The sequence below is a fragment of the Sinocyclocheilus grahami genome, unplaced genomic scaffold, assembly GCF_001515645.1.
Source record: "Sinocyclocheilus grahami isolate Dianchi unplaced genomic scaffold, SAMN03320097.WGS_v1.1 scaffold990.1, whole genome shotgun sequence".
Classification (NCBI taxonomy): domain Eukaryota; kingdom Metazoa; phylum Chordata; class Actinopteri; order Cypriniformes; family Cyprinidae; genus Sinocyclocheilus; species Sinocyclocheilus grahami.
The window spans coordinates 129,778-153,752 of NW_015506169.1; the positions used below are offsets into that span (position 1 = coordinate 129,778).

The following is a 23,975-nucleotide window of genomic DNA, read 5'->3' on the forward strand; positions in this document are numbered from 1 at the left end:
ATCTTTTTAAGTGGGAGAACTTCCACAGTTGGTGGCTGACTAAATACTTTTTTTCTCCACTGTATATGCATTATAACATGACCATAAACAATCAGAGAACTGAAAAAAAGAAGGAAAAAACAACAACAACCTGAAGACATATTCAAAGAATACATGAAATTTGAGATGCATAGCGGGGACATTACTTCACAAGAAATTTCTCCATGAAATTGAACAAAATTCCATTCTTTTTGTTATTAATTAACACTGAGGACTTTTTTAACGATTCCATCTCTATTAAGAATAATTCACTTTTGGGTATACGGTTTGCAAATTTTAGTTTATGGGTGTAATATTTACCGTGCAAAACGAAGGGGATCCTTTGTTCATATTAGAGATTTCGGTAACACTATTTTAGGGTCTCTTAACTAGTTGCTTATTAGCATGCATATCACTAGAATATTAGCCATTTATTAGTAGTAATTAAGCCTTATTCTACATGACCTTATCCTACATCCCTAATCCTACCCAATACCTAAACTTAACAACTACCTCACTAACTATAAATAAGCAGCAAATTAGGAATTTATTGAGGGAAAAGTCATAGTTAATAGTGAATAAGCGTTCCCTAATCTAAAGTGTTACAGAGATTTCATGGAGCATCATGAATTTTACTTCTGTGATGCATATGTGGCATTTCTGTGCACAGTATGAATGAAACAGACATTATATGTGTTAATAATGGCCAATCCCTAAATATATTACTTCTCTCAAAAGAAATTTGAAGTAGACATAAATAATAATCCATGTGTACAGAAGTGTTCTGGAGTTTTAATTAAAGTGTACTTTAGTGTTCTGGAGTTTTTTTTTTTTAAATAGCATTTTAAAAGGCACAAAAATACTCTGATCTGCCAAGCCATCAGAAAACCTTGGTTAAAAAACAAAGGTATTTATTGAAACGTATTCTAAATGTATTGTTGCATCCCTACTGCTTACTCTAAAATACTGTATAACAGGAACAGCACAAAAGTGTTTGTGACCCGTAGTACTAATATTTGGAAAAATGTAACATTAAATCATGCAATTATGATTTTGTCATTAGCCATCAAGGAGTTTCAAGTAATGTAGCTATCTAGGAATATGTGAAGCCCCCCCCCCCCCAGGTTTACTATTTCAAGTAAACCTGGTGGAACTCAAAAAACTTTTTCCAAGGTTGGCAGGTCTGGATTACCACATTAGCACGCTAAGAGCAATGTGCTAAAACAAATTTAGAAAAGCCACAAAGCAATGCCTGAGCATTGGGGAAATTATTTTTTTGCACAGCCAAACTCCACTTACATTTGGACATGGATATTTTTAATGAAATGTGGATATTCAAGGAATTACATCTTGTCTGATTTCTTGTTTTTGTCTTTCTGTTTGATTGACAGTTTGACCATCCCTGTGCTTAATATGTTATTGAATGAGCTTCTGTGCGCCAGTCGTGTTCCTCCTGGAGTTAAGCATGTAGATCTGGATTTGTCCACCCTGCCGCCCACCACAGCCATGGCCGTGCTCATCTACAACAGATGGTCAGTGCGACAGCTCAACTCTGTCATAGTTTATGCAGGTTTAGCTATACTTTGTAATTTCTCTGGCTGTGTCTCATTTCAAACGTCCTCCGGAGATCGCTTTCTCCGGCCACATGAATCATTGAGAAAAGTTCCTCATTTCAGAAAAGTTCCCATTACATTCCCAAGTTAGAAAGAAATTACAGTAGATTAAGCCTCATGAGGAATTACAGTCAATTTTGTAATGATTACTTCTCTGAAATGAGACCTCCTCTGTGCTGTATGCGGCCTACAAATGCGGCCTACAAAGGCACAGCCTTTGAAATGAGAGAAGGTTTATGGAAAAAAAAAACATAAAAACAGTGACTTGCTTAGTTTCTGAACGAGTTAACCATTTGAACTAATTGGTGGAAATTAATTTCTCACTCATTTAAACAGGGACTTGCTGCCACCTACTGGTGGTTTTAGATTTATATTGAGAGTATCTTAAAAAAAAAAATCATATTTCAATATTTATAAAAAAAAAAACTAATAACTATTAGTTATTATCATTATACAATGCTGAATCAAAATGTTTATTCCTTGTCTAACTCAATAATGACTTTAAATGATCTTTTGGGGGGAAATTTCTCAGCCAAAACTGATATGTGATTAATTTGCGATTAATTATATTGATTATTGGCACATCATATTATACCATGGGGCTGTTGAATGCTTGATTCTGTTCTAATGTGTGCAATTATTTTCCAGTAAATGCACAGCAATGTTAGAGTTCCATATCACTTTACTAGACTCATGTAATTCACGCCTGCTTAATCTCTTTCTTTCTCTTTCACTCCAGTAACTGCGTTAGTCTGCATATGAATGGCTCAAGCCTCCTTTAATAGCTCTAAATTTATGTTTTGGAATTAGCAATGAAGGCTTGGGAAGAGATGCGTAAGAAATGAGTCCTACACACAAGAGCGTATGAAGGACAGATCTTGAAATCTGAACAACGTCTCTGTTGTAACCATTGACCATATTGTACATCTTGACCATATCTATGTATCTATAATGCAGCATTTTTTTTGTTGATTTTTAATGAAAATTAAGTAGACAACAAAGAAATTAACCTCTTTTACGGTTGCTTAAAGTGTAGTGTGTCTTGCTGTGTTAGCAGTGTAATATGATATTTGTCTCAATAGGGCCATTCGTACCATTGTGTTGAGCAGCTTTCCAGAGAAGCAGACCAAACCTGGACCACATCAGCTGAATATGTAAGGAAGGGATAACATGGGTGTCAGTTTTTTTTGTGTTGTGTGTTGTTTAAGCGCTAATAGTGTTTTGTGTTCTGTAGGATGAGTTTGGTGCAGCAGGAAAAAGAACTGACGGATAACATACTGAGTGTGGTATGACTGAAATTTGTGCTTTTATATACTGATATCTGATTGCTCTAGCTTTGGGTTGTACAAAAATAATAAAACAAAAGGAGAGTTTCACTCAATATTGCAATTAGTGCAACAGATTAACAGCAAAAGAAGCAGTGAGACGTAATGCGATGCCGCAGCTTCCTTACTTCATTTTGATTAAGTACAAAGGATTAATGTGTTTTATTGTTTCTTTCATCAGTGTCTGATGTCACAAAATGCCATTTTTATTCTCTAAGAAAGCTCATCATAGCCCTGTCACTCGTTTAACGGTGTGCTCCTCAGCTCAGAGAACAGGCCGCAGACTCTATCACGGTGTTAGAAGGAGCCCTGAACATTAAAAAAGACTTCTACATCCACACGCTTCGAACCCTAGACCTGCTGGCTGCTGATCCCAGTACAGCCAATGGAGAGACTGAGTCGTCCACCGCAGGACTGCGCATCAGCGCTGATCACCTGCACTGTCAGGTGTGTCCTACAGGGAAATAAATCACACTAGTTAACTCTGCTGGAATGTGCTCATTTGTCATGTGAAGATCTGTTCTGTTTTTAAAGGAGTTGTTCACTCAAAAAATTTGCTGACATTTTACTTCATTCAAGAAGTAGATGAGTCTGTTTCTTCATTTGAAAAAGAAATGGAGAAATGTAGCATTGCATCACTTGCATCACTCACTTGAATGGGTGCCGTCAGAATGAGAGTCCAAAGGGCTGATAAAAACAACACAATAATCCACAAGTAATCCACACCACTCCAGTCCATCAGTTAACATCTTGAGAAGCCAAAAGCTGTGCGTTTTTTATAAGAAATAAGTCATTAAGATGTTTTTAACTTTGAACTTTTGCCTCCAGCTAAAATCAGTAATCCATAATTTTGCTTTCACCAGTGAAAAATCATCAGGAGAGGAATATGCACAGATCAAACAACGTTTGCAAACTTAAAGAGAGACTTTGTGAGAGACTTGTTCAGTGGAGCAAGCGTTATTATGGACTCGCATGTTCATTAGAAGTGACAGTTTAAAGTATATATGAAGATTTGTGTGGATTATTGTGATGTTTTTATTGCCCCAAATCTGTTCCCATGAAGAAACAAACTCTTCTAAATCTTGGATGGCCTGAGGGTGAGGATATTTCCAGGAAATGGTCATTTTTGGGTTCATTCTTTCTTTAAAAGTGAACTATAATTGATATCTGGCAGGTGCATTACGATTTAGGAGGCATTCACTTTCAGCAAGGCTGTTCTGACCCTTCAGTGTATGAGAAAGCCAGAGAACACTTCAGAATGGCACGAGAACTGCTCACAAAGGTGAGTCGTTATTAAATTAAAGCAATACTTCACTCAAAAAAAGTACATGTTGTCATTATTTACTCACCTTCGTGACCAATGCTGTATTGACCAATCAGCATCCCAGGACTGTAGTAATCTGTTGAGATAATCCACGTGTTTCTCAGTCATGACGTTGTTTGTGTTGCTGTGTCTGATGGCAGCTGGATTCCTCTGCATCGCTCTGTTGTGTGGATGAGCAGCGGTTGGCTGGATACTGGAGCGCCTGCAAAACCCTCACCGAAGCCTCAGACCCCAGCGAGAGCCAGCTCACCCCGTACGGCCAGATCAGCTGCTTCATGAGGAACCACGATTATGGGGTCAGCAACAACTCTCACTACCATTAAATAGTGCTCTTATTGATTTAAAAACCTTTGTGTTGAAGTTAAAACAGCTCTCCTGAATTTTGGTGTGAGCCTTCCACACAAACTTCCCACAGATTTATAGTATATTGCTTTTTTAGTAAGTCTTATGATGATTTACTAATTAATTCTAATTGAGCAGTTTTAACTTATGTATCAAGTCATGTGGTAATCATATCTTTTTATTCAATAAGAGTGCCATGGTTAAAGGGTTAGTTCAACTCAAAATGAAAATGATGCTGTGTTTTACTCACCCCCGAAGCATCCTAGGTGTATATGACTTTCTTCTTTCAGACGAATCCAGTCGGAGTTATATAAAAAATTGTCTTTGATCTTTCAAGGTCTATTGTTGTACTCAGCGGGTGTTGCATTCCTTCGGTTCAAAAGACGTGAAATAAAACACCCTTCCACAAAAAAAAGTGTCTCACACGGCTCCGGGGGGTGAACAAAGGCCTCCTGTAGCGAATCGATGCGTTTTTGTAAGAAAAATATCCATATTCAAAACGTAATAATCGCTTTAATGTAGCTTGCGCTCACTGTTGTAAACAGAAGCAGTTCCGGGGGAATGACGTATGAGGTCAGCGTTGCGCATGCGCCACTCAGAAGTGGAGAGATCGAAACAAAACAACGGTCACTAATTAGAAGTACAAAACAAGGATTTGTAAAGAAGAATGTCAGAGGATTTCGATTTAAGCCAAGAGGAGACTTGTTTTCCTTTGCTAAAGTAAGGAAACTTTGCTGCTTTTGATCCTGTAAACAAATGTTGGTTTTCACGAGATGCGCAACGCTGACCTCATACGTCATCTGCCTGGAACTGCTTCCGTGTACAACAGTGAGTGCAAGCTGCATTAAAGTGATTATTACATTTTGAATATGGATATTTTTCTTACAAAAACGCATCGATTCGCTACAGGAGGCCTTTGTTCACCCCCCGGAGCCGTGTGAGACACTTTTTTTGTGGAAGTGTGCTTTTTATTTCACGTCTTTTGAACCGAAGGAATGCAACACCCGCTGAGTGCAACGATAGAGCTTGAAAGATCAAAGACAATTTTTAATATAACTCCGACTGGATTCGTCTGAAAGAAGAAAGTCATATACACCTAGGATGCTTCGGGGGTGAGTATAATTTTCATTTTGCGATGAACTAACCCTTTAAGTCATTTTTTTCATTGTATAGTGCTTTTCACAATACACAGTTTTAAAGCAGAAATTCATAATGCTATAAAACCTTTATTATATTCTATTATTCTACGTCTGTTTTATGTATTGTATTAATCATCCTATTAATAATACCTGATAGTCCACATTTAGAAGTTTAGAGCTGAGCGATAGGATAGTTTGGTGACATATAAATGATGAACCAGTTGAGATTTGCTTTATAGTATATGGAACTTTATGTGAGTGTACTGTACAGTATGTATGTGGGAAAAATTACATATAGGGCCTACATATAGTAGATGTGAATTGAAGTTAGTAGTTTGTTCAAATCTTTTAAGAGTTTGCATCTATGGTAAGGAATGCAAAAATGTAATTTGATGTTGAATAATGGATAAAAAAACCTACATTTGTCTCAAACTCAATTCCTGGAGGGCCAGAGCTCTGCATAGTTTAGCTCCAACCCTAATCAAACACACCTGCTCCAGCTAATCAAGGGAGAAACTTCCAAGTAGTGATCGACCGATATTGATATTTTATAACCGATACCAATTATTTGCATGTTTATGTGCCTGATAACCGATATGCAGAACCGATATTTATTTACTGTTATAGTCCATAATTCACTTTGGTTTTTCCTCCTTTCAGTCATCTTAAATTTTTTTTTGAAAATTAGCAGTCTTTCATGTTAAATTTAATCTTCATATTACAACCATAAAAAAACATTTTATTTAAAGCATCAGCAGCAACACTAATATTAACAATAAGCAAAATAAATGTAGAATGTTTTCAAATGGAGAAAATAAATAAAGGAAAGGAGTCATATCAACTTCATTTTGAACTACAGTTTTAGTAGGTTTATAAGCTGTTTAATAGGCTAAAGAGTAAAGAATAATTCACTGGATAATGTTAATTCACTGAATAATATTCTCTGGAATATTGAAATGTAACAAACAAAACATCGTATTTTATTGCATTTCTCAACTGGCATGTTATATCAGAATTACTAATAATGTTTTTGTTGTTCTAGATTATGAAATGCCTGCTGACAGCGCAGTTTATCTATGCATTTACACAGAACTATACTCAAACTGCGATCACTCGTGGAGATAATAAATAATTAATTTCAATTAGAGTTGTATCTATTTAGATGTTTATTAGCGAAATAGTGGTTATATAGTAAATGTTAAAACAATTTAGGGTGTTTTAAACAAGTGAATCTTAAATGTAAAAAGTTACATGCGGTGGCCGTGATAGAGCATTTCCTGAGCATCAAACACATCAACCTGGTGAGTGAACAGCAATATGAAAGTGGCTTCACGAGACTAATGATGAGCATAGACAACAGACAGAGAATTAAATTTAGCGTTTTTATTTCCAACATGCGCTCATTCATGGCTGTATTATTTAATTAATGCAAAATTTACGTCTTTATTGGGAGAGGACTTGACGGATTATTTTAGCCTACGTGACTCCGACTTCACGAGACGATGAGCAGCATAGACAACAGAGAGCAAATTAAATTCAGCACTTTTATTTCCAACATGCGCCCATTCATGGTTGCATATTATTTAATTCACGCAAAGTTACGTCTTTATTGGGACAGGACTTGACAGATTATCTTACGTGACTCCATGAGTTCGTCTCTATTTCTTCGAGCCAAGCTGCATAAACTGCATATCAGGCATTTATGTAATACATCTAATTTGTGCATTAATGGCTGTTATGTTAAATAAAGTTTACTAACTACAGTAAATCAAGTACCTGTGCACGCCATTGTTGTTGTCTTGTTTCCTCTCAGACGCGCTGCAATGGTGATCCTCAAAACATTCTCAAAACATCCACAAGATGGCAGTATTTATTGGTGAATCTGATATTACAAAACCGATATCCGATTATTGTAAAATGCTTAAATATCGGGAAAAATATCGGTAAATCGATATATCGGTCGATCTCTACTTCCAAGCAAGTGTGATTTGGAGCTGGTTGGAGCCAAACTCTGCAGAGCTGTGGCCCTCCAGGAATTGAGTTTGAGACCACTGCCTTAATAGAAACCAGGCTACACCCGCTGGTGTAATTGGCCAATTCTTTAAAGTCTATTCAGGATTGAACATTATGGTTCATCAGGTAGGTGTAGTGTACATCTGGAAGCAGTATAGTAGTTTATTCTCTGTGCATTTTATTGAAGAAGACTGAATAGATGCAGACACTGATCGTAGAGATGTCCCTTGCATCAAAGAGCAACATGAAGCCAGGCCAGAGCTGGATCTGCTGGATATGTCTCCTAAGGATAGGAAGAAATGCAAAAGACTAATATTCCCTTAGAGATCATGTTAAATAATTTAGAGCAGACTTGTAGTATATGAGAGATGTTTTCAATTCCAGAGAACCTGAATAATGAAGAATAACAGTGAGGTATGAATTAATTAAATAGGTGTATGCTGGATTAATAAAAAAATAGGCCTTTAGTTTATGCTTAAACTGAGAGAGTGTCTCTGAGTCCTAAACAATGACTGGTATGTAGTTAAGGAGCCAAATGAAAAAGAATCAAACACGCCTGCCTGTAGTTTTCAAGGAATTCTGTAGAATTTGGTTGCACTTTTCAGTATTAAGGTCTAGAATGCATAAATGAGCTTTTTAGCATCAGAAACAGAGCATATCTTAGTGTAGCAACACTTATAAGGTGGAACAAGTCTTCTAATAACATTGGAAATATGATTGTCAAAGAACAGATTTCTATCAGACATAAAGTTCTTAACTGTGGAAGTCTGTGTAACAGTAAATCCATCAAAAACATTGTTTTATTGTCTTATGTTCAGAGGTTTTCAGGCTAACTAATACCTAACTAATACATTCCTCTGTTTTGTCAGAATTCAGAAGTAGGAAATTACTAGCTATCCAGTCTTTTATATTACTAATGCATCTGCTTGCTAACTTGGAGAATAGACCTTTATCACAGCGGAATTGATTACTGAAAGTGCTCTCCGAAGCATTGTATCGATTCTTCCGGTTATGTATATTTTTCAATGTGCTGTAATCACCTAGTTGAATAAAATGAGCATCTGCTGGATGATTTCAAAATCCGTTCATTTTCAGAGACAGGTGAATAGATATTCGGATGATTACTGTGCACAGAATTTTCTAAACTCAAAGGAACTTGTAGTTTTAATCAAACGTAAGCCGATCTGAGAAAGCCTTGGGTCGTAAACGTGAGATGATTTCACCACACAGTGCTCGTTTAATAGTGACTGCGATGCTGCAGTGTGTGCTAGACCTGATGAAAAAGATGCAAGATATCAATGCATTATACGGTTTAAGATTAATTAGCCTAAATGTTTAACATTGTAAATTTCTTTTTTGTATTTTTTTGTAACATTGTATTTCTTTAAGGCAACTTCGGCGCATTCATTCATCTATTTTAATACTGCTCTTATGAAAATTAACCATGGTTTTGCTAACCATAGTTCAACGATAGTATGTGTAGTAAAACTGGTAATACAAATGGAAATCAGTCCATGAAAAAACCCCCAAACAATCATGGTTACTAAGTTTTTTACTATAATAAAACCATGGTTAATTTTTGTAAGGGTGTTTAGTCAAATACATTTAAAAAATGTAAACAGGTATGAAATATGATCAGTAAGAAAAAACATTGTTAATGAAAAGACAAACTTGTCTGCAGCAGGTTAGTTGGGAAATAAATGTATTTATTCAGAATGCACATTTGGAAAGGAAATATATTGATAGGAACATTTCAGCAGGTTGAAGATATGAGATGTAGCCCTAAACATCCTCAGTTTCAAAATGCATACTACGCACGAAAATTCTCCCGCATAATATTTGAGAAGGACCTTCATCCCTCCGCATCAGTCTCATCCATGCTTTCTTCAAATCGTGTTGTGTCAGGAAATCGTGAAAACGCAGTTTGTCATTTCTTAGAATTAAAGCAGCCAGGTACACTGCAGTACCAGCAGTAGCAAGAGAAGAAAAAAATAAAGGAAAGAGAGAATTCGCCCATTAGTTTTGATTGCGTTGCGATGGGACCGGAAGTGGCGAGACGCTGCTTCATTTACCGGATATAGGAAGTGTGATAAAGGTCTATTGAGGTAGGACTGGCGGAAATATAAAGCTGAGTATCTTCTGCATAAGTGTAAACTAATGCCATGGTTCCTGCCATGGTAACCTCTCCCAAGGGAAGCATATTCAAAGAGAATAGTAGAGGACCTAATTCTGAACCCTGTGGTACTCCGTACTCCATCCCACAATTAACACAAACAAACTGGTAGCAATTGGATAGGAAACTCTTCACAGAAAACGGTTTTGCAGAAATTAACAGTTGGTTAGGGCAACACTACTACTAGACATAAATGGGACATTTGAGATTGCTCTACAATTAACCACTTCTCATGGGACTAGCTGTGGCTTTTTGATAAGGGTTTGATAACTACCAGCTTGAACATTTTTGGGATATGTCATAAAGTGGTTATCCAGCTTTTTGTTTTTGGTGTGTGTTGAACTCTTCAACAGAGCATATTTCATACTCCACCCTGGCAGCACTCTCTATCATAGCATACTGTTTATAAGAAATATTATACTGTTAATAAAAAATATTATACTGCTTATAATAAACATTTCTGGTTGGTAAAAGGTCAAGTCCACTGTAGAGACATAAATCTGCATAACTGATTTTTTGTTCCTCCTATAACCTATATAAACCTCAGCCACACATTGACTGGAGCTTGACATGATTGTGCAGTTGGTGGAATGTGAATTTGTATAACAGTAACCGTTACTGTCTCTGTTTTCTGTCTTCATGTTGTAGGCATTGATCGAGGCCTTCATCAGAGATAACGTTACACTCAGTCTACCCAACAGCTTCAGACATTCAATTCAGCTAGAGCTGTTGCACAAGCTTCAACAAGGGTGAGATGCTGTTTAGATGCTCAATGGATGATTGTATGTGTGTTTAGGATTTAAATCTATCACCATCTATCTCCACACAAATGTTCAGAGACTCGTTCCCCAGTATGGGATGTGTTTTACGGAAGCCCTAAGAGGCGATGGATTATTATTATTTTTCTTTCTTATTTTCGATTGATCACTGCATAAGTTGTTTTCTTGTGATCACAGCTTAATTTTCTTGTGAACTCAATGAAAGCCTAGCAAGCAAAGGGCAACCATGCAGATTACAGCATTTGACAGTACAGTATAAAAGATCTGTGTATACTTGCCTCCATCCCTTTTCCCCTTTTTAAGCCAGAAATGAAATACAGACATTTCCTCTATCCCCTTCTTTAAGGGTTCAAAATAAGAAGATACAAACCCGTTTTCCTTCTACAAAATTCTTACAGAATTAATGTAATCAGAGCTGTAGTATATTTTGCTTATAAACTCCCTGGATGTCTTTCCTCATAGAATTCCATTATAAGTGTAGTAAATAAATGTGGTAAATGACATGCCACACACGCTGTCCATAGAGCTTGTTGTATATTCCTTCAATATACTGTTTGTGTGTCTGTGTGTTTTAAATGACAGGGACAGGTCTCTGGAGGAAGTGTGTCATAAACTGTGTGTGTGTAACGCAGTGAGAGATGCACTGGAGGGTGGCGTCCTCAGTGTGTCCTTCCATCAGCTACTCCTTAAACCCAGCAAAAACACCATCAGTTTTCTGCTGGAGGTATAAACCCTGCTGCATCACTGAATCATATACATTACACACTCTGATCCTTTACTAAACTGATCTAGTTCACATGGTTTTCTGATGAAATAAAGTGCTGTCCATTGCGCTCTCCAGGTGTGTACAAGGTCACTGGATAAGGAGCACAGGTCTGAAACAAGCAAGAGGAAAATGGCCATTTTCATCAAGTGAGCACCCTTACATTTAAAAAAAAATTTTCACCTTGCCAGACGTTTGACTAATCCGATTCATGTCTTTTTCTTTGCTTTCACGTGCTTTTCAAGGGTAGATTTGTTTGAAGTGAATTTCACATGGGGAGGGGAAATGCTGCAGCAGTCGGCATAAACAGGAACTATTTTTTTTATATCATGTATCCTCATTGGATTTTAGATTAAAGAAAAAGTTTGGGTTCAGGAAGACTTAATGTTTTTAAAGAAGTTTCTAATGCTTATCAAGGCTGCATTAATTTGATCAAAAATACAGAAAAAATGGTAATGTTGTAAAATATTATTGCAGTTTAAAATACCGGTTTTCTATGTATATATTTTTTCTTTCTTGAAGGAATTAATACTTTTATTCAACAAAGATATGTTAAATTGATAGTAAAGATTTATATTTTTTAAGTGCTGTTCTTTTTAACATTTCATTCAAAGAATCTTGAAAAAAGTATCACAGGTTCCAATATATATATATATATTAAGCAGCACAACTGTTTCCAACATTGATAATAAATCATGTAGCCATGTAATCATGTAATCATGGGGCAGGGGAAATGTTGCAGCAGTTTGCATTAACAGGAATAACAGTTTTTTTTTGTTGTTGTCAAAATTGGATTTTAGATTATGTATGATCTATATAAGTATTTATATATTAGGTCCTGTAACTGTTTACCATTTTCTTGTGTTTGCTATTGTATTGTATTTTATTTTAAATTGTATCATTGTGTGAAAATTCTATACTACAAAGATTCCATGACGTATAGCTGTTAGTTTGTTTTCGTTGTAGGACAGTTTGTAACAGGCTGGAAGATGTTTCTCTGGCCTTCACGGTCTCATCTCATAAACTCTTCATGGAACTCCTTCACGATGAGGAGAAGAAGATCCTGATGGAGCAGATGAGGAAGACCTCAGCCACAGTCAACCTCAGTGCCAAACAACTGCCCTCATTCTACGATATACCTGGTACATCCTGGAGGGCAGACGTTAAATCATGACCATATGAATTATATGAAGATTTCGTCATCTGGAGAACTGTTCTTGCTGTTCGGTGATGTGTTCTTTGTGTTTTGTTCTCACCAGCGTCTGCCAGTGTGAATATCAGTCAGCTTGAACAGCAGCTCATTCTGTCACTGGATCCTCGACATATCCGACAAATCCTCATCGAGCTGCACGGGATGGCCGAACGACCCTTCTGGAGGGTTAATAGTAAGGTCAGGAAAGACCATCAGAGGTCACATTATGATTTTAATGTCATTATGCCACATTTTAAAGGTGCTTTAAGCAATTTTTGAAAAACGCTTTTGACCGCAGTGTCGGACCAAGTCCCAAAACACATTTGTAGCTAGGGATGCACGATATTATTGGACTGATATCGGAATCGGTTGATAATAGCTTTAAAGGGGTCATATGATGCTTTTTTAAAGATCATTATTTTGTGTATTTGGTGTAACAGAATATGTTGACATGCTTTAATGTTCAAAAAACACATTATTTTTCAAATACTGTACATTGTAGGTCCTCTATGCCCCGCCTCTCTCAAACGCTTCGTTTTCTACAAAGTTCCTCCTTCCGACAAGCGCAGTCTGCTCTGATTGGCCAGCTGACCCAGTGCATTGTGATTGGCCGAACACCGCAAGCACTCGCCAGAAATGTAACACCCCTTACCATAATCACGAGCTTCATCTTTCAAAATAGATGTAAAGACAGTAAATAATGTCATTAGTTTTACCATCAGTTCAAGGGGGAAAGGGGAACAGAGTCCGCCTCTCTCAAACGCTTTGTTTTCTACAAAGTCCCTCCTTCCGACAAGCGCAGTCTGCTCTGATTGGCCAGCTGACCCAGTGCATTGTGATTGGCCGAACACCACAAGCACTCGCCAGAAATGTAACACCCCTTACCATAATCACGAGCTTCATCTTTCAAAATAGATGTAAAGACAGTAAATAATGTCATTAGTTTTACCATCAGTTCAAGGGGGAACAGACACAGTAATGATGCAGTGCACAAGCAGCGGTTAAGACAGCTGACTCTACTGTGATGTGACGCTGTCTCTCTCGCTCTCTCTCTCGCTCTCTCTCTCACACACACACGCGCGCGCACACACACACGCGCACACACACACGATGCGCAAAACTCCGCATTTGAACAGTCAATAGCAAATACTTAAACTAATAACAAAACAGTAGCTCATTCAGAAGCGCCAGATTGTCATACCAAAGTCAGAATTCCCTCCTCTCCTAGGTTCACGAAACGGTCGTCCATAAAATGCATTGCTGTTCTGTTTTAAGTGATCTTAAAGATTCCTAAATGCATCTACTTTCGGAAGGCCAAATAAAGTGCTTTTGCTTTCGCCTAGAAACACACAGCGTCTCCCTGGCTGCTTCAACACTAACTGTGGTTACTGAAACCACACCGCCTTTCTTTGCGTGCACATTTTGGCGCATTATGCAAATATTTCCACATAGTGAGGTAGATATGTGGGGGCGTGTTAGAACGAGCCGTTTTAGGGGGGCGTGGCAGAGTCTTAACTTTGATAAAGAATATCTCTTTGGTTTTGAGACTTTAGTCTTTGCAAAAAATCACAGGTAGGTGAGTTTGATCAGGGTTGGAGCTAAACTCTGCAGCGCATTGGACCTCCAGGGTAAGATTTGAGGAACCCTGGTATAGTTTATAGTTTGGTAAAGTTCTGACAGAAACGCTGCGTGTGCCGCTGACAGAGACTCTACTTGAGCTGTTTAATGTGTCTGTGATGTGCTGTTTTCCTGAATGCATAACTTACATTTCATAGGTATATTCTCCATCTGTAAATGTTAGAAAGTCATGGAAATATTTCCATTTTGCTGTCAGGAGTGCATGAGCTTTTGCTTTGGGATTCTCCGCTAAGCTTCACAGACTTCAGTGAATGAGCGCCGCCGCTCGCCAAACATATGGAGCGCAATGAAATAGGAGCGCAATAACTCTGACTAAAATATAAATTTCACTGAAATATTTGTAGTTGGACAATGTGACGTGTAGAATTTTAAAAGTGTATTTTTAAGATAGCACTAACTGTAAAGTGACTGTAATGGGGCAATCAAAATAGCCTAATACAAGTCTGTGCTTTTGAATTTAACTTCTGCTTTAAAAGCATTATTTTTGTTTTTAGATTGTAATGTTTCAATGTTAGAATGAAAAGTGATTTTGACCCTTTTTGCACATAATATATAAGCTTACATTGTTACATTCACTTTATTAGTTTTCATAGCCTTTAATATTGTTTCGCTGGACAACATTGGGCGGTATGTAAAATATATATAATAAATACAGATTAAAAAAAATCCAGATACAAAATCGAAAATACAGAGATATGTACCATATATCGCAAATCGGCCAAAAAATAACGAGATATGAATTTTTGCCCATATCGCCCAGCCCTAGAGACAGAGAGCGCTCAGTTTGAGTGCACAGATGGATATTAGCAGATCGACTATAGATAGAGAGAATTGGAAGATAAAAAAGAGGAAACTATCGGAGGAACAAAACATTAAAAAGAAGGGTTAAGATCAGGCAAGAGGTAGGACCCTCGTAAATATCAGAGTAGCTTTCCAGAAGGGCTCGAATCGGACGCCAAGGCTGCATTATTTCTCTTCTTGATAGGTGAGTAATGTTGATTTAGCATTGTTTCACACAACTTATCTGTATTGGCTTTTGTTTGAATATGCTTGTGTGTGTCACCTTCGCTTGTTTCCGTGATCGTCGTCATGCCAGGGTTGTGTACGTACATGTGGGGCGGAGATATCAAAATAGGGGCGAGGTCCTGTTGGGCTATGGGCGTGTTTGTTTTGGTGCCTTCAAATATCAACATCGTTTGGCAAAAACGCTTAGTGCACCTTTAAAACATGAAATGATGTAGATAATCTAGTCTTATGTCTTTTATTAGGGCTGAAGTAACTGAGTAACAGACTGGGTTCAGTGTTTTGTTGTTGTTGTTTTTTTTCCAGGATTTTGGAGCAAATTAACTAATAACTCGAATTTATTTGATTGATTTGCAAGGTCAATTCATGACAAATGCTTGTCAGTTTTCAAAAATAATAAATTAAGAGTTGTTGACATTGTGATTTGCAACATCTTTTTTATTCTTGCAACTGTATTTCTTCCTGTAGTGGGAGGTTCCTGTTGACTATGTAAACGTCATACTAGCAATAAAAGACAACCTGACACGAGACCTGGTGTACATCCTTATGGCCAAGGGTCTGCACTGCATCAGTATAAAGGTGTGTATCTGAACAAGACTCCCTTCAACATGATTCAGTATGCTTATATGCACACCAGAAAAACGGTTTTAGACAGAAAGCTGCTAAAGGCACAAAAGCAATGTTCATGTTGATTGCACTATTTTAGTGATGTGCCTGGAACACATTCATCTAGATCAATAAACAGCTTTATCTACACCTTTGCGTTACTTTAGTTATCTAATCATTTCCATGCACATGCAAACTTTGTGCATCCTACTACAGAAACCCAAATTAATCTGTTTTCACTTAATCCCTTAAACTCTGTAAGGAAAATGACTTTCACATTTACAGTGGGGAAAAAAAGTATTTAGTCAGTTGCACAATTGGTGGCTGACTAAATACTTTTTTGCCCCACTGTACATGCTTTCGGCAAAAGCCCTGAAATGCATAAAATTGCTTGTTGTATTCCTCAGCTGTAAGTTGCTTTGAATAGAAGCGTCTGTCAAATGAATAAATCTAAATGTAACACTTTTGCAAATTCTCTGCACCAAAAAAGGTCCAATATTTAAAAAAAAATTTTTTTTATCATCCTTTTTTTCACTTTCTGAAAAACAGAAGTGAAAGGGGCTTTACCTGTTGCAGAAACGCATCGCAATGTATTCATGACCTCCTTTACAACATGTAATGTGTTTTGATACTCAAGTTTAAAGCGTTGAGATAGAGCTGTAGAGTCAGCTTGAAACAATGCAACCACAATAATTGCATCCGTCTGTTTCCATGTGGTAATTGCTTTTGCTTGCTTAATTTTCGGTCTATAGTTTTAAGAGTACAATAATTACTTGATTACAGAAGATGTTGTATGTATGTGAATATGCACTAATTTTATTAGCAACATGATATTTACAGGGTGTCTCCCGATTTCAAATCTGGGTGTTTCAAGAAGGGCAGAAAATAATAATTCTTTTTTTAAACTGGAGAGTTAGTTTTGAGTTCTGAAACTTGCAGTATGTTTTTATTGTAGAGTAACCTCTCATTTAAGGCCCAAAGAAACCGAAGAATTCTCAGTTCAAATAAATTTATCATTTGTATTCATGTGGTTCTGGGTGCCACATTTTTGTAATTCACTTAAAAAACGGAGGCAGTTTAATTGAATTTAGCTGGGATTTATTTCTGGGAAATATTTATTTTATGTTTGTTTTTATAAAGCAGCACATGAAGAGACAGTGCAGAAATTAACGTTTTGAATTAAAGATTACACCGAGGCTTATATATTGTACTTTCAAATGTCAGCTTTCTTTTAGTTTGTAGTTTGAGCCACTTTTTTTCTCTTTGGCTGCTGCAGGATTTTGCACATGCTCGTCAGCTGTTCACGGCGTGCCTGGAGCTGGTGACGGAGTTTTCTCCTAAGCTGCGTCAGGTCATGCTCAACGAGCTGCTGTTGATGGAGGTCAGAGGTCACGAGGCAGGCGCTGCCGAAGGCAACATGGAGAGACCTCCACCCGACCTGGTCAGCAGGGTCCGCGGATATCTGGAGATGAGGATACATGGTATTACGTCAGCTGTTGTAGACAAATGCTCTCTTAACAGGAGGTCTGATGATCTTTAGCTTAAAATGAACCAGATTCATTTTAGCTTAAAGTCTTTCACACTCACTTCTGGCAATATAATGACATTGTATAGAGAAATAAATTAATCTGACCTTGCATCAAATATCTACATGGTTGTTCACTTAGACCTTTAGGATTCCGCGCTGCAGAATATGGCTTGAAGGTTGATGACAATTTACTCAGGATCAGTGTTGGGAAGGTTATTTTGGAAATGTAATGGGTTACAGATTACAAGTTACTCTATTTAAAATGTAATAAGTAGTGCAACTATTTCAATTACTTTATTAAAGTAATGTAACTGATTACATTTGATTACTTTTTATGACTGTTCTAAAATCATAATTTTTTCTACTGTTCATCATTTGGAAACATTTAAAGCAGGCAGGTTTAACATTACAGTAGTACTCAACATTGATTCTTCACTTGAATTAAGATTATAATAATTAAATTTTAAAGCACAAGCACCACACAATCAGACTTTAGGCACCTCTATACTTTGAGATCATTCTGAGGTTAAATACAGATTTACGATCATAACAAGATATAGTTTAATAGCTATAATACTGATTTTGAAATCAAATCTTTGCATAGCTATGACAAGAAACACTGGCATCTAACAATGCCTTGGAAAAGCATATACACAAACCCTATTCTGTGTCCTCAACTCTTGAAACATTGGTATGTGTGTGAAAATATTCAGATGTAGCCCTCTTTGTTATCATTAACATTTTCATAACTAGTTTAATTACACATTTTTTCTCAGTAATTGTAACTGATTACAATTACATTTATTTTGAGTAACACTTTATTTTAAGGTGTCATTGTTACACACGTTACATGTACTTACTATTATAATAACAATAAATTATGCTTAATTGAATGCAAGTAACCCTAATCCTGTAATGTAAAAATGTATAATTACACTGTAACAAGTACACCTTAAAATAAAGTGTACCTTATTTTGTAATTAAATTACATAATTCCATTACATGTAACTAGTTACTTCCCAACACTGCTCAGGGTGTGATGAAATCGTGTAGGAAAAGTGAATGTGTTGACTTTATTCCTTGATAAATTAAGCACTTTTGAGTTTGTGCTTATTCTTAATAAAACCAGATGAAGTGGAGTTGATATTTTAGGGTAGGATGCTATATAATTCGTTACTATGTTCTCCACGGCACAGATCTCCCGCTGCGTCAGACCGTCGGGGAGGAGTGTGTCGTGTTCATGCTCAACTGGAGGGAGAACGAGTATCTGACGCTGCAGGTGCCGCAGTCTCTGGTCAACAGCAACCCCTATATAAAGGTGTCTGCACTCTCCACACAAACACTCCTGTGCTTCATTGCCATGAATAGTGTGAAAATATTAAGGGTCTTAGAAACAGGCTTCTTTTTCTTAATGCAAAATATATTTTTTCTCATTTACACATTTTCTAATGTGCTTATTCTTAATAAAACCAGATGAAGTGGAGTTGATATTTTAGGGTAGGATGCTATATAATTCGTTACTATGTTCTCCACGGCACAGATCTCCCGCTGCGTCAGACCGTCGGGGAGGAGTGTGTCGTGTTCATGCTCAACTGGAGGGAGAATGAGTATCTGACGCTGCAGGTGCCGCAGTCTCTGGTCAACAGCAACCCCTATATAAAGGTGTCTGCACTCTCCACACAAACACTCCTGTGCTTCATTGCCATGAATAGTGTGAAAATATTAAGGGTCTTAGAAACAGGCTTCTTTTTCTTAATGCAAAATATATTTTTTCTCATTTACACATTTTCTATTTTCTAGTAGGCACAGTCATGTTTTTTTCGAGTCGCCTCCTCACTCAGTTTTCAATATTATGGCACATGGCTACATTTTCATATTCATTTTATAATCATATTTATTTTGTGCATTTTTATTAAATGTGACCCTGGAGCACAAAACCAGTCATAAGTAGCACAGGTATATTTGTAGCAATAGCCAAAAAAACGTTGTATGGGTGAAAATTATTGATTTTTCTTTTATGCCAAAAATCATTAGGATATTAAGTAAAGATCATGTTCCATGAAGATATTTTGTAAATTTCCTACTGTAAATATATCAAAACTTAATTTTTGATTAGTAATATGCATTAAGAACTTCATTTGGACAACTTTAAAGACGATTTTCTCAATATTTTGATTTTTTTGCACCTTCAGATTCCAGATTTTCAAATAGTTGCATCTCAGCCAAATATTGTCCTATCCTAACAAACCATACATCAATGGAAAGCTTATTTATTTTTATTGATGTATAAATCTCAATTTCAAAAATTGACCCTTATTACTGGTTTTGTGGTCCAGGGTCACAAATTATATAAGCAGGCTACTTTTTAAAATAATTACAAATTAATAATGAATAAAAAAATTTGCTAAGAATTTAACCAACTAAATATAGCTTTGAAACATATAAGCAAATATAAACTAATAAAGGGGGGAAAAGATAATTACAAGTGATAAACAAAGTACTTTCAGTATCTTGAGAGTGCTTTCTGTATCCAAAAGTTTACAGAATCATAGTTATGGGTTTTTCTTTTTTACTCAGCATTATTTTTGTTTGATTGTTACTGATGGCATCATAGACAGTAGCGGCTTTTAACAGGCTGCATTCACACTAATGCACAGATCTGTTTCGATAGATGATTTGTCCTGTATCATGTAAGTAATCGGAGATGCAAGTGCATATATATAACCGCAGCTGCGATCGAGCTTCAGATCGAAAGTCTGTCAGTGTGTGAGTTTCATGCATCTAATACGTACTGCATTCCAAACAGCAGAAATGAAAGTATATCTAAAGTGAAACACTGAAATAACGCCGAGTGGAAGCACACACTATCAAGCAATGCACATGTGTCTCACAGCATATATTCTGTGCAATGAAGCTGCCATGATTGTCTCTAGCGCACACATGTGCCATGTGCGGTAAACACCAAGCTCAAGAGAGAATCTCGATGCATCGGAAAATCGATTATTTCCAACACCGCTACAGATCATGTCTTGTGTCCTGTTCTTCATGCAGCTAGGGCAGCTGATAGCATCCACCTGTAAGGAGCTGCCGGGACCCAAAGAGAGCAGACGCACGGCGAAGGAGCTCTGGGAGGTGGTGGTGCAGATCTGCAGTGTTTCCAGCCAGCACAAGCGCAGCAGTGATGGTCGAGTGAGCCTTCTCAAACAGAGAGAGTCCTCGCTGGGCATCCTGCCCCGGTGAGACACAGGGACCGCTCCATTGTACATAGAGAATAACTCTGAAACCTGCCCTAGATGACTTCCTGAGGGAAAAATTCATACAGAGCCTGTTTCAGTGTCTGCAATATAAAATTAAAAAATCACTGCATGATTTTCTGATAGACTATTGCCTTCAAAACATTCAAACTATTTTATATTTTAAACTATTTCAGACTGAAAACATTTTCTTTTTACTTTTAAAACTTTCTGGTTTGCTTTCTCAAGCCAACTTCAAAGTTTGTCATGTTGAACTTTAAAAAAAAATCTAGTTCTCCATGTTATGTTAACTCATTGTTATATTTTCTTTTGTTTTTGCTTTAGGAGCAAATTCATGACTTTTATGAAAAAACTACGGGTAAGTGTAAAATTTCCAAGTACAAAGCATTATGTAAAAGTCTATGGTATCATACAGCGAGCTTACAGTATTAATTTGCGATATGATTTTGGGTTTTAGGAGCCGCTGGTTTTGACTACACTCATCTCTTTGTTTGTGCGGCTGCACAATATTGTACGGGTATGTGTTAACCAGTGTAGAGGAAGTTATTCAGTATTTTTTCTAGATTGTAGGTGTTTTGGTTGCCGGTTTATCTTTTTGTCATACTGTAGAATGACTTAAAATAAACTAGTCATGTATGTAAACAATAACAAAACAAATAACAATAAAATAGGTAATAAATTGAGAAAATCTTATTTCTGTGGATTGATTCCAGGTCATTATGTATATGATTTTTTTTATTTCTCAGGATGATATAGTGAATGAAGTGACAGCTGAGCATATCTCCATATGGCCTTCATCTCTTGCCAAGTACGTCACACATGCCATTAGATGAAGAAATGCTCCTATGTTAAAATCTGTACATGTAATAATTGTTGATGGTGTAATCTTGGTGTCAAAATGTTCTGACGATGATGATGCAGTTTACAGTCGGTGGATGTTGAAGCTGTGGTCGTCACGTTGAAGGAATTAGTGAACTATGCTCTCAGCCTCAACCCCAACAATCAGTCGTGGCTCTGCACGCAGGCCGACATTTACTTTGGTAAGTTGAAGCTGTGTGTGAATGAAAGTTGAAACCCTGCACTCATACTGCAGAGAGAACCAAGTACTAAGTCACATGATTTGTGTAACACTTTAAACAATACACATTGTTTCACAGCAGCTGTACAGAGTTTTGTGATGTTAATGCTAATTTGTTTATACTCAGTTTATAGTATATATCGCTTTATGAGTGTGTGTATGTATGTATGTGGTTATTTTTGTTGTTGTTGTAAGCTAGGCTAATTAATTTTTGATGTGATATGGAGGCCTAATTACCATTTGGTGATGTGTATCACTGCCATGGTTAAGAAATGCATATAAATATCAGGTTTTAAGATTTTAGTCCCAGCCCTAAGCAGTTCAACTTAATATAAAATTGAAATTCATGCTATAATACTTAAATTTACTCAAAGTCTGATGTAACTAAAACATACAAAAGTATAAAATATTTGCAATGTTTTGTTTTCATCAAAATATTTTAACTAGAGACTGACGCTGAATGTTCATAATTAAAGTGTTAATAAAATATCATCAAATAACTTTACTCAGAAAATAAAGTTTAATTCCTGAATAAATGTTTTGACATTTAAACAATTAAAAACTCTTGGCCTAGTCTGTCAGATGCACGATATTTCATAGAGAATGAGTTCATAGAGATGCATTGTTTGGTAATCTTTTTAAACAAAGCCTACATTTTTTTTTTTTCAAGCAAATTATTTTTAAAATAGTTTTTCATGGTCAAATAAAGCAATAAGCCACAAGAAGCTGTGGTTTACAGTGAATTTATAACAGCTAAGGGGCATTTTTAGGCACGACGCGAAGCGGAGTTCACTGTAAACCACGGCTTCATGGGTTAACAGAAGCAGAGAAAATAAAACAGCAAATAAAGTGTGATGATATTAATAAATACAGTATTCTTCCACCAAACAATGTAGCTCCTCAGAAACAGTTCACTGTAAACCACGGCTTCATGGGTTAACAGAAGCAGAGAAAATAAAACAGAGCAAATAAAGTGTGATGATATTAATAAAAACAGTATTCTTCCACCAAACAATGTAGCTCCTCAGAAACAGTTGTGGTTCCAACAAAGTGGTTGCCGAGCAACACACAGACGTAAACAAAGGTGTATGTTTGTAGTGTAATTTACAACAGCTTCGAACGCTGCTCAGCCAATCAGAATCAAGGACCGGAACTATCCGTTTTATAATACAGTTTTAAATCGGCCCAAATGCTAAAAGAATGCCCTATTTACAGTACTTGTAAAATTTTGCCAAAGCAGGTTGAAGGTGAAAACAGGTGAAAATCAAACTTAATTTACAGCTCTACAGTTTTAGGTTCCCTTTCGATACTTCACTCGTACTTGTATGGGAAAAAGCCTTTTTTCTTCTGAACTGAAGCCTTTTTTCAAGCACGCAGTGAAACTGCACGGCTATTGGTTTGTGCAGTGTATAAAAAAACCAAACCTATGGCGCCAAAGCCCGCCAGAATGGGCGGGGCATCTGGCTATATAAGCGGGCGTTAGCCACAGGATTCTCATATTTCTTCTCCTTCAGTGACGACTCTACGTTCTACGCCGATGGGATGGAGAGCTCTCTGCTCGGCTGATCCGCTCTCTTTGCGCCTCAGTGTCGCAGCAGTTCCGGTCCTGTTCCCTGCCGCCATCCGGCGATTCTGAAAGAGCTTATTTCTAGCAGGTAACCCCTAAAAGAGCAAAATTCTAGCGACGTTGTTGCAAATGTGGCGCTGCGAGTGTGGCTCGTGCAGGGAATCTTGCACGATGCAGAAGGGCAGTCTGGGCAGCCCCCATGCAGAGACTGCTCGCTTACTGAGTCGGAATGCTCACTCAGAGCAAGAGTCTCGTTCTTCTCCACTCGCGGACCACCTTCATAGAAGACAGCCCCGCTCTTCCGTTTCTCCTCTCTCAGCGAGCCTGAGAGAGGGCAGTGAACTGCACGCTCACTGAGACAGAATGCTCGCTCAGAGCATGTGTCTCGCTCTTCTCCGCTCGTGGACTGCCTTCAAAGAGGCAGCCACCCTCTCCCGTTTCGCCTCTCTCAGCGAGCCTCTGAGAGAGAAACGGTGAAGTCTGGGAGCTAAGCAACCGGGTCTGAGCGATCTAATGCTGATAGAAAGCTGCGTGCTCGCCCTCCTCGCTGCACGTCAATCCATGTCTTACACATTAAGATCAGCGCCCCTCATTACATCT

At 37.3% G+C, this 23,975-nt stretch overlaps 1 protein-coding gene across 1 annotated transcript in view; it reads left to right on the plus strand.

Moving 5' to 3' along the window:
• Window positions 1-23,975, plus strand: part of LOC107565239 (integrator complex subunit 8-like) — a 70,841-nt gene that overhangs the window by 23,646 nt on the left and 23,220 nt on the right. Inside the window, exons 3-21 of the mRNA XM_016250456.1 lie at window positions 1,410-1,550; window positions 2,714-2,785; window positions 2,866-2,917; window positions 3,221-3,403; window positions 4,131-4,238; window positions 4,421-4,576; window positions 10,596-10,696; window positions 11,309-11,450; window positions 11,568-11,638; window positions 12,456-12,631; window positions 12,749-12,879; window positions 15,811-15,921; window positions 17,225-17,429; window positions 18,673-18,794; window positions 20,528-20,712; window positions 21,055-21,088; window positions 21,188-21,247; window positions 21,477-21,538; window positions 21,652-21,770. Coding sequence (XP_016105942.1) covers window positions 1,410-1,550; window positions 2,714-2,785; window positions 2,866-2,917; window positions 3,221-3,403; window positions 4,131-4,238; window positions 4,421-4,576; window positions 10,596-10,696; window positions 11,309-11,450; window positions 11,568-11,638; window positions 12,456-12,631; window positions 12,749-12,879; window positions 15,811-15,921; window positions 17,225-17,429; window positions 18,673-18,794; window positions 20,528-20,712; window positions 21,055-21,088; window positions 21,188-21,247; window positions 21,477-21,538; window positions 21,652-21,770 — 2,231 coding nt within the window. The remainder of the gene's footprint in view (window positions 1-1,409; window positions 1,551-2,713; window positions 2,786-2,865; window positions 2,918-3,220; window positions 3,404-4,130; window positions 4,239-4,420; window positions 4,577-10,595; window positions 10,697-11,308; window positions 11,451-11,567; window positions 11,639-12,455; window positions 12,632-12,748; window positions 12,880-15,810; window positions 15,922-17,224; window positions 17,430-18,672; window positions 18,795-20,527; window positions 20,713-21,054; window positions 21,089-21,187; window positions 21,248-21,476; window positions 21,539-21,651; window positions 21,771-23,975) is intronic.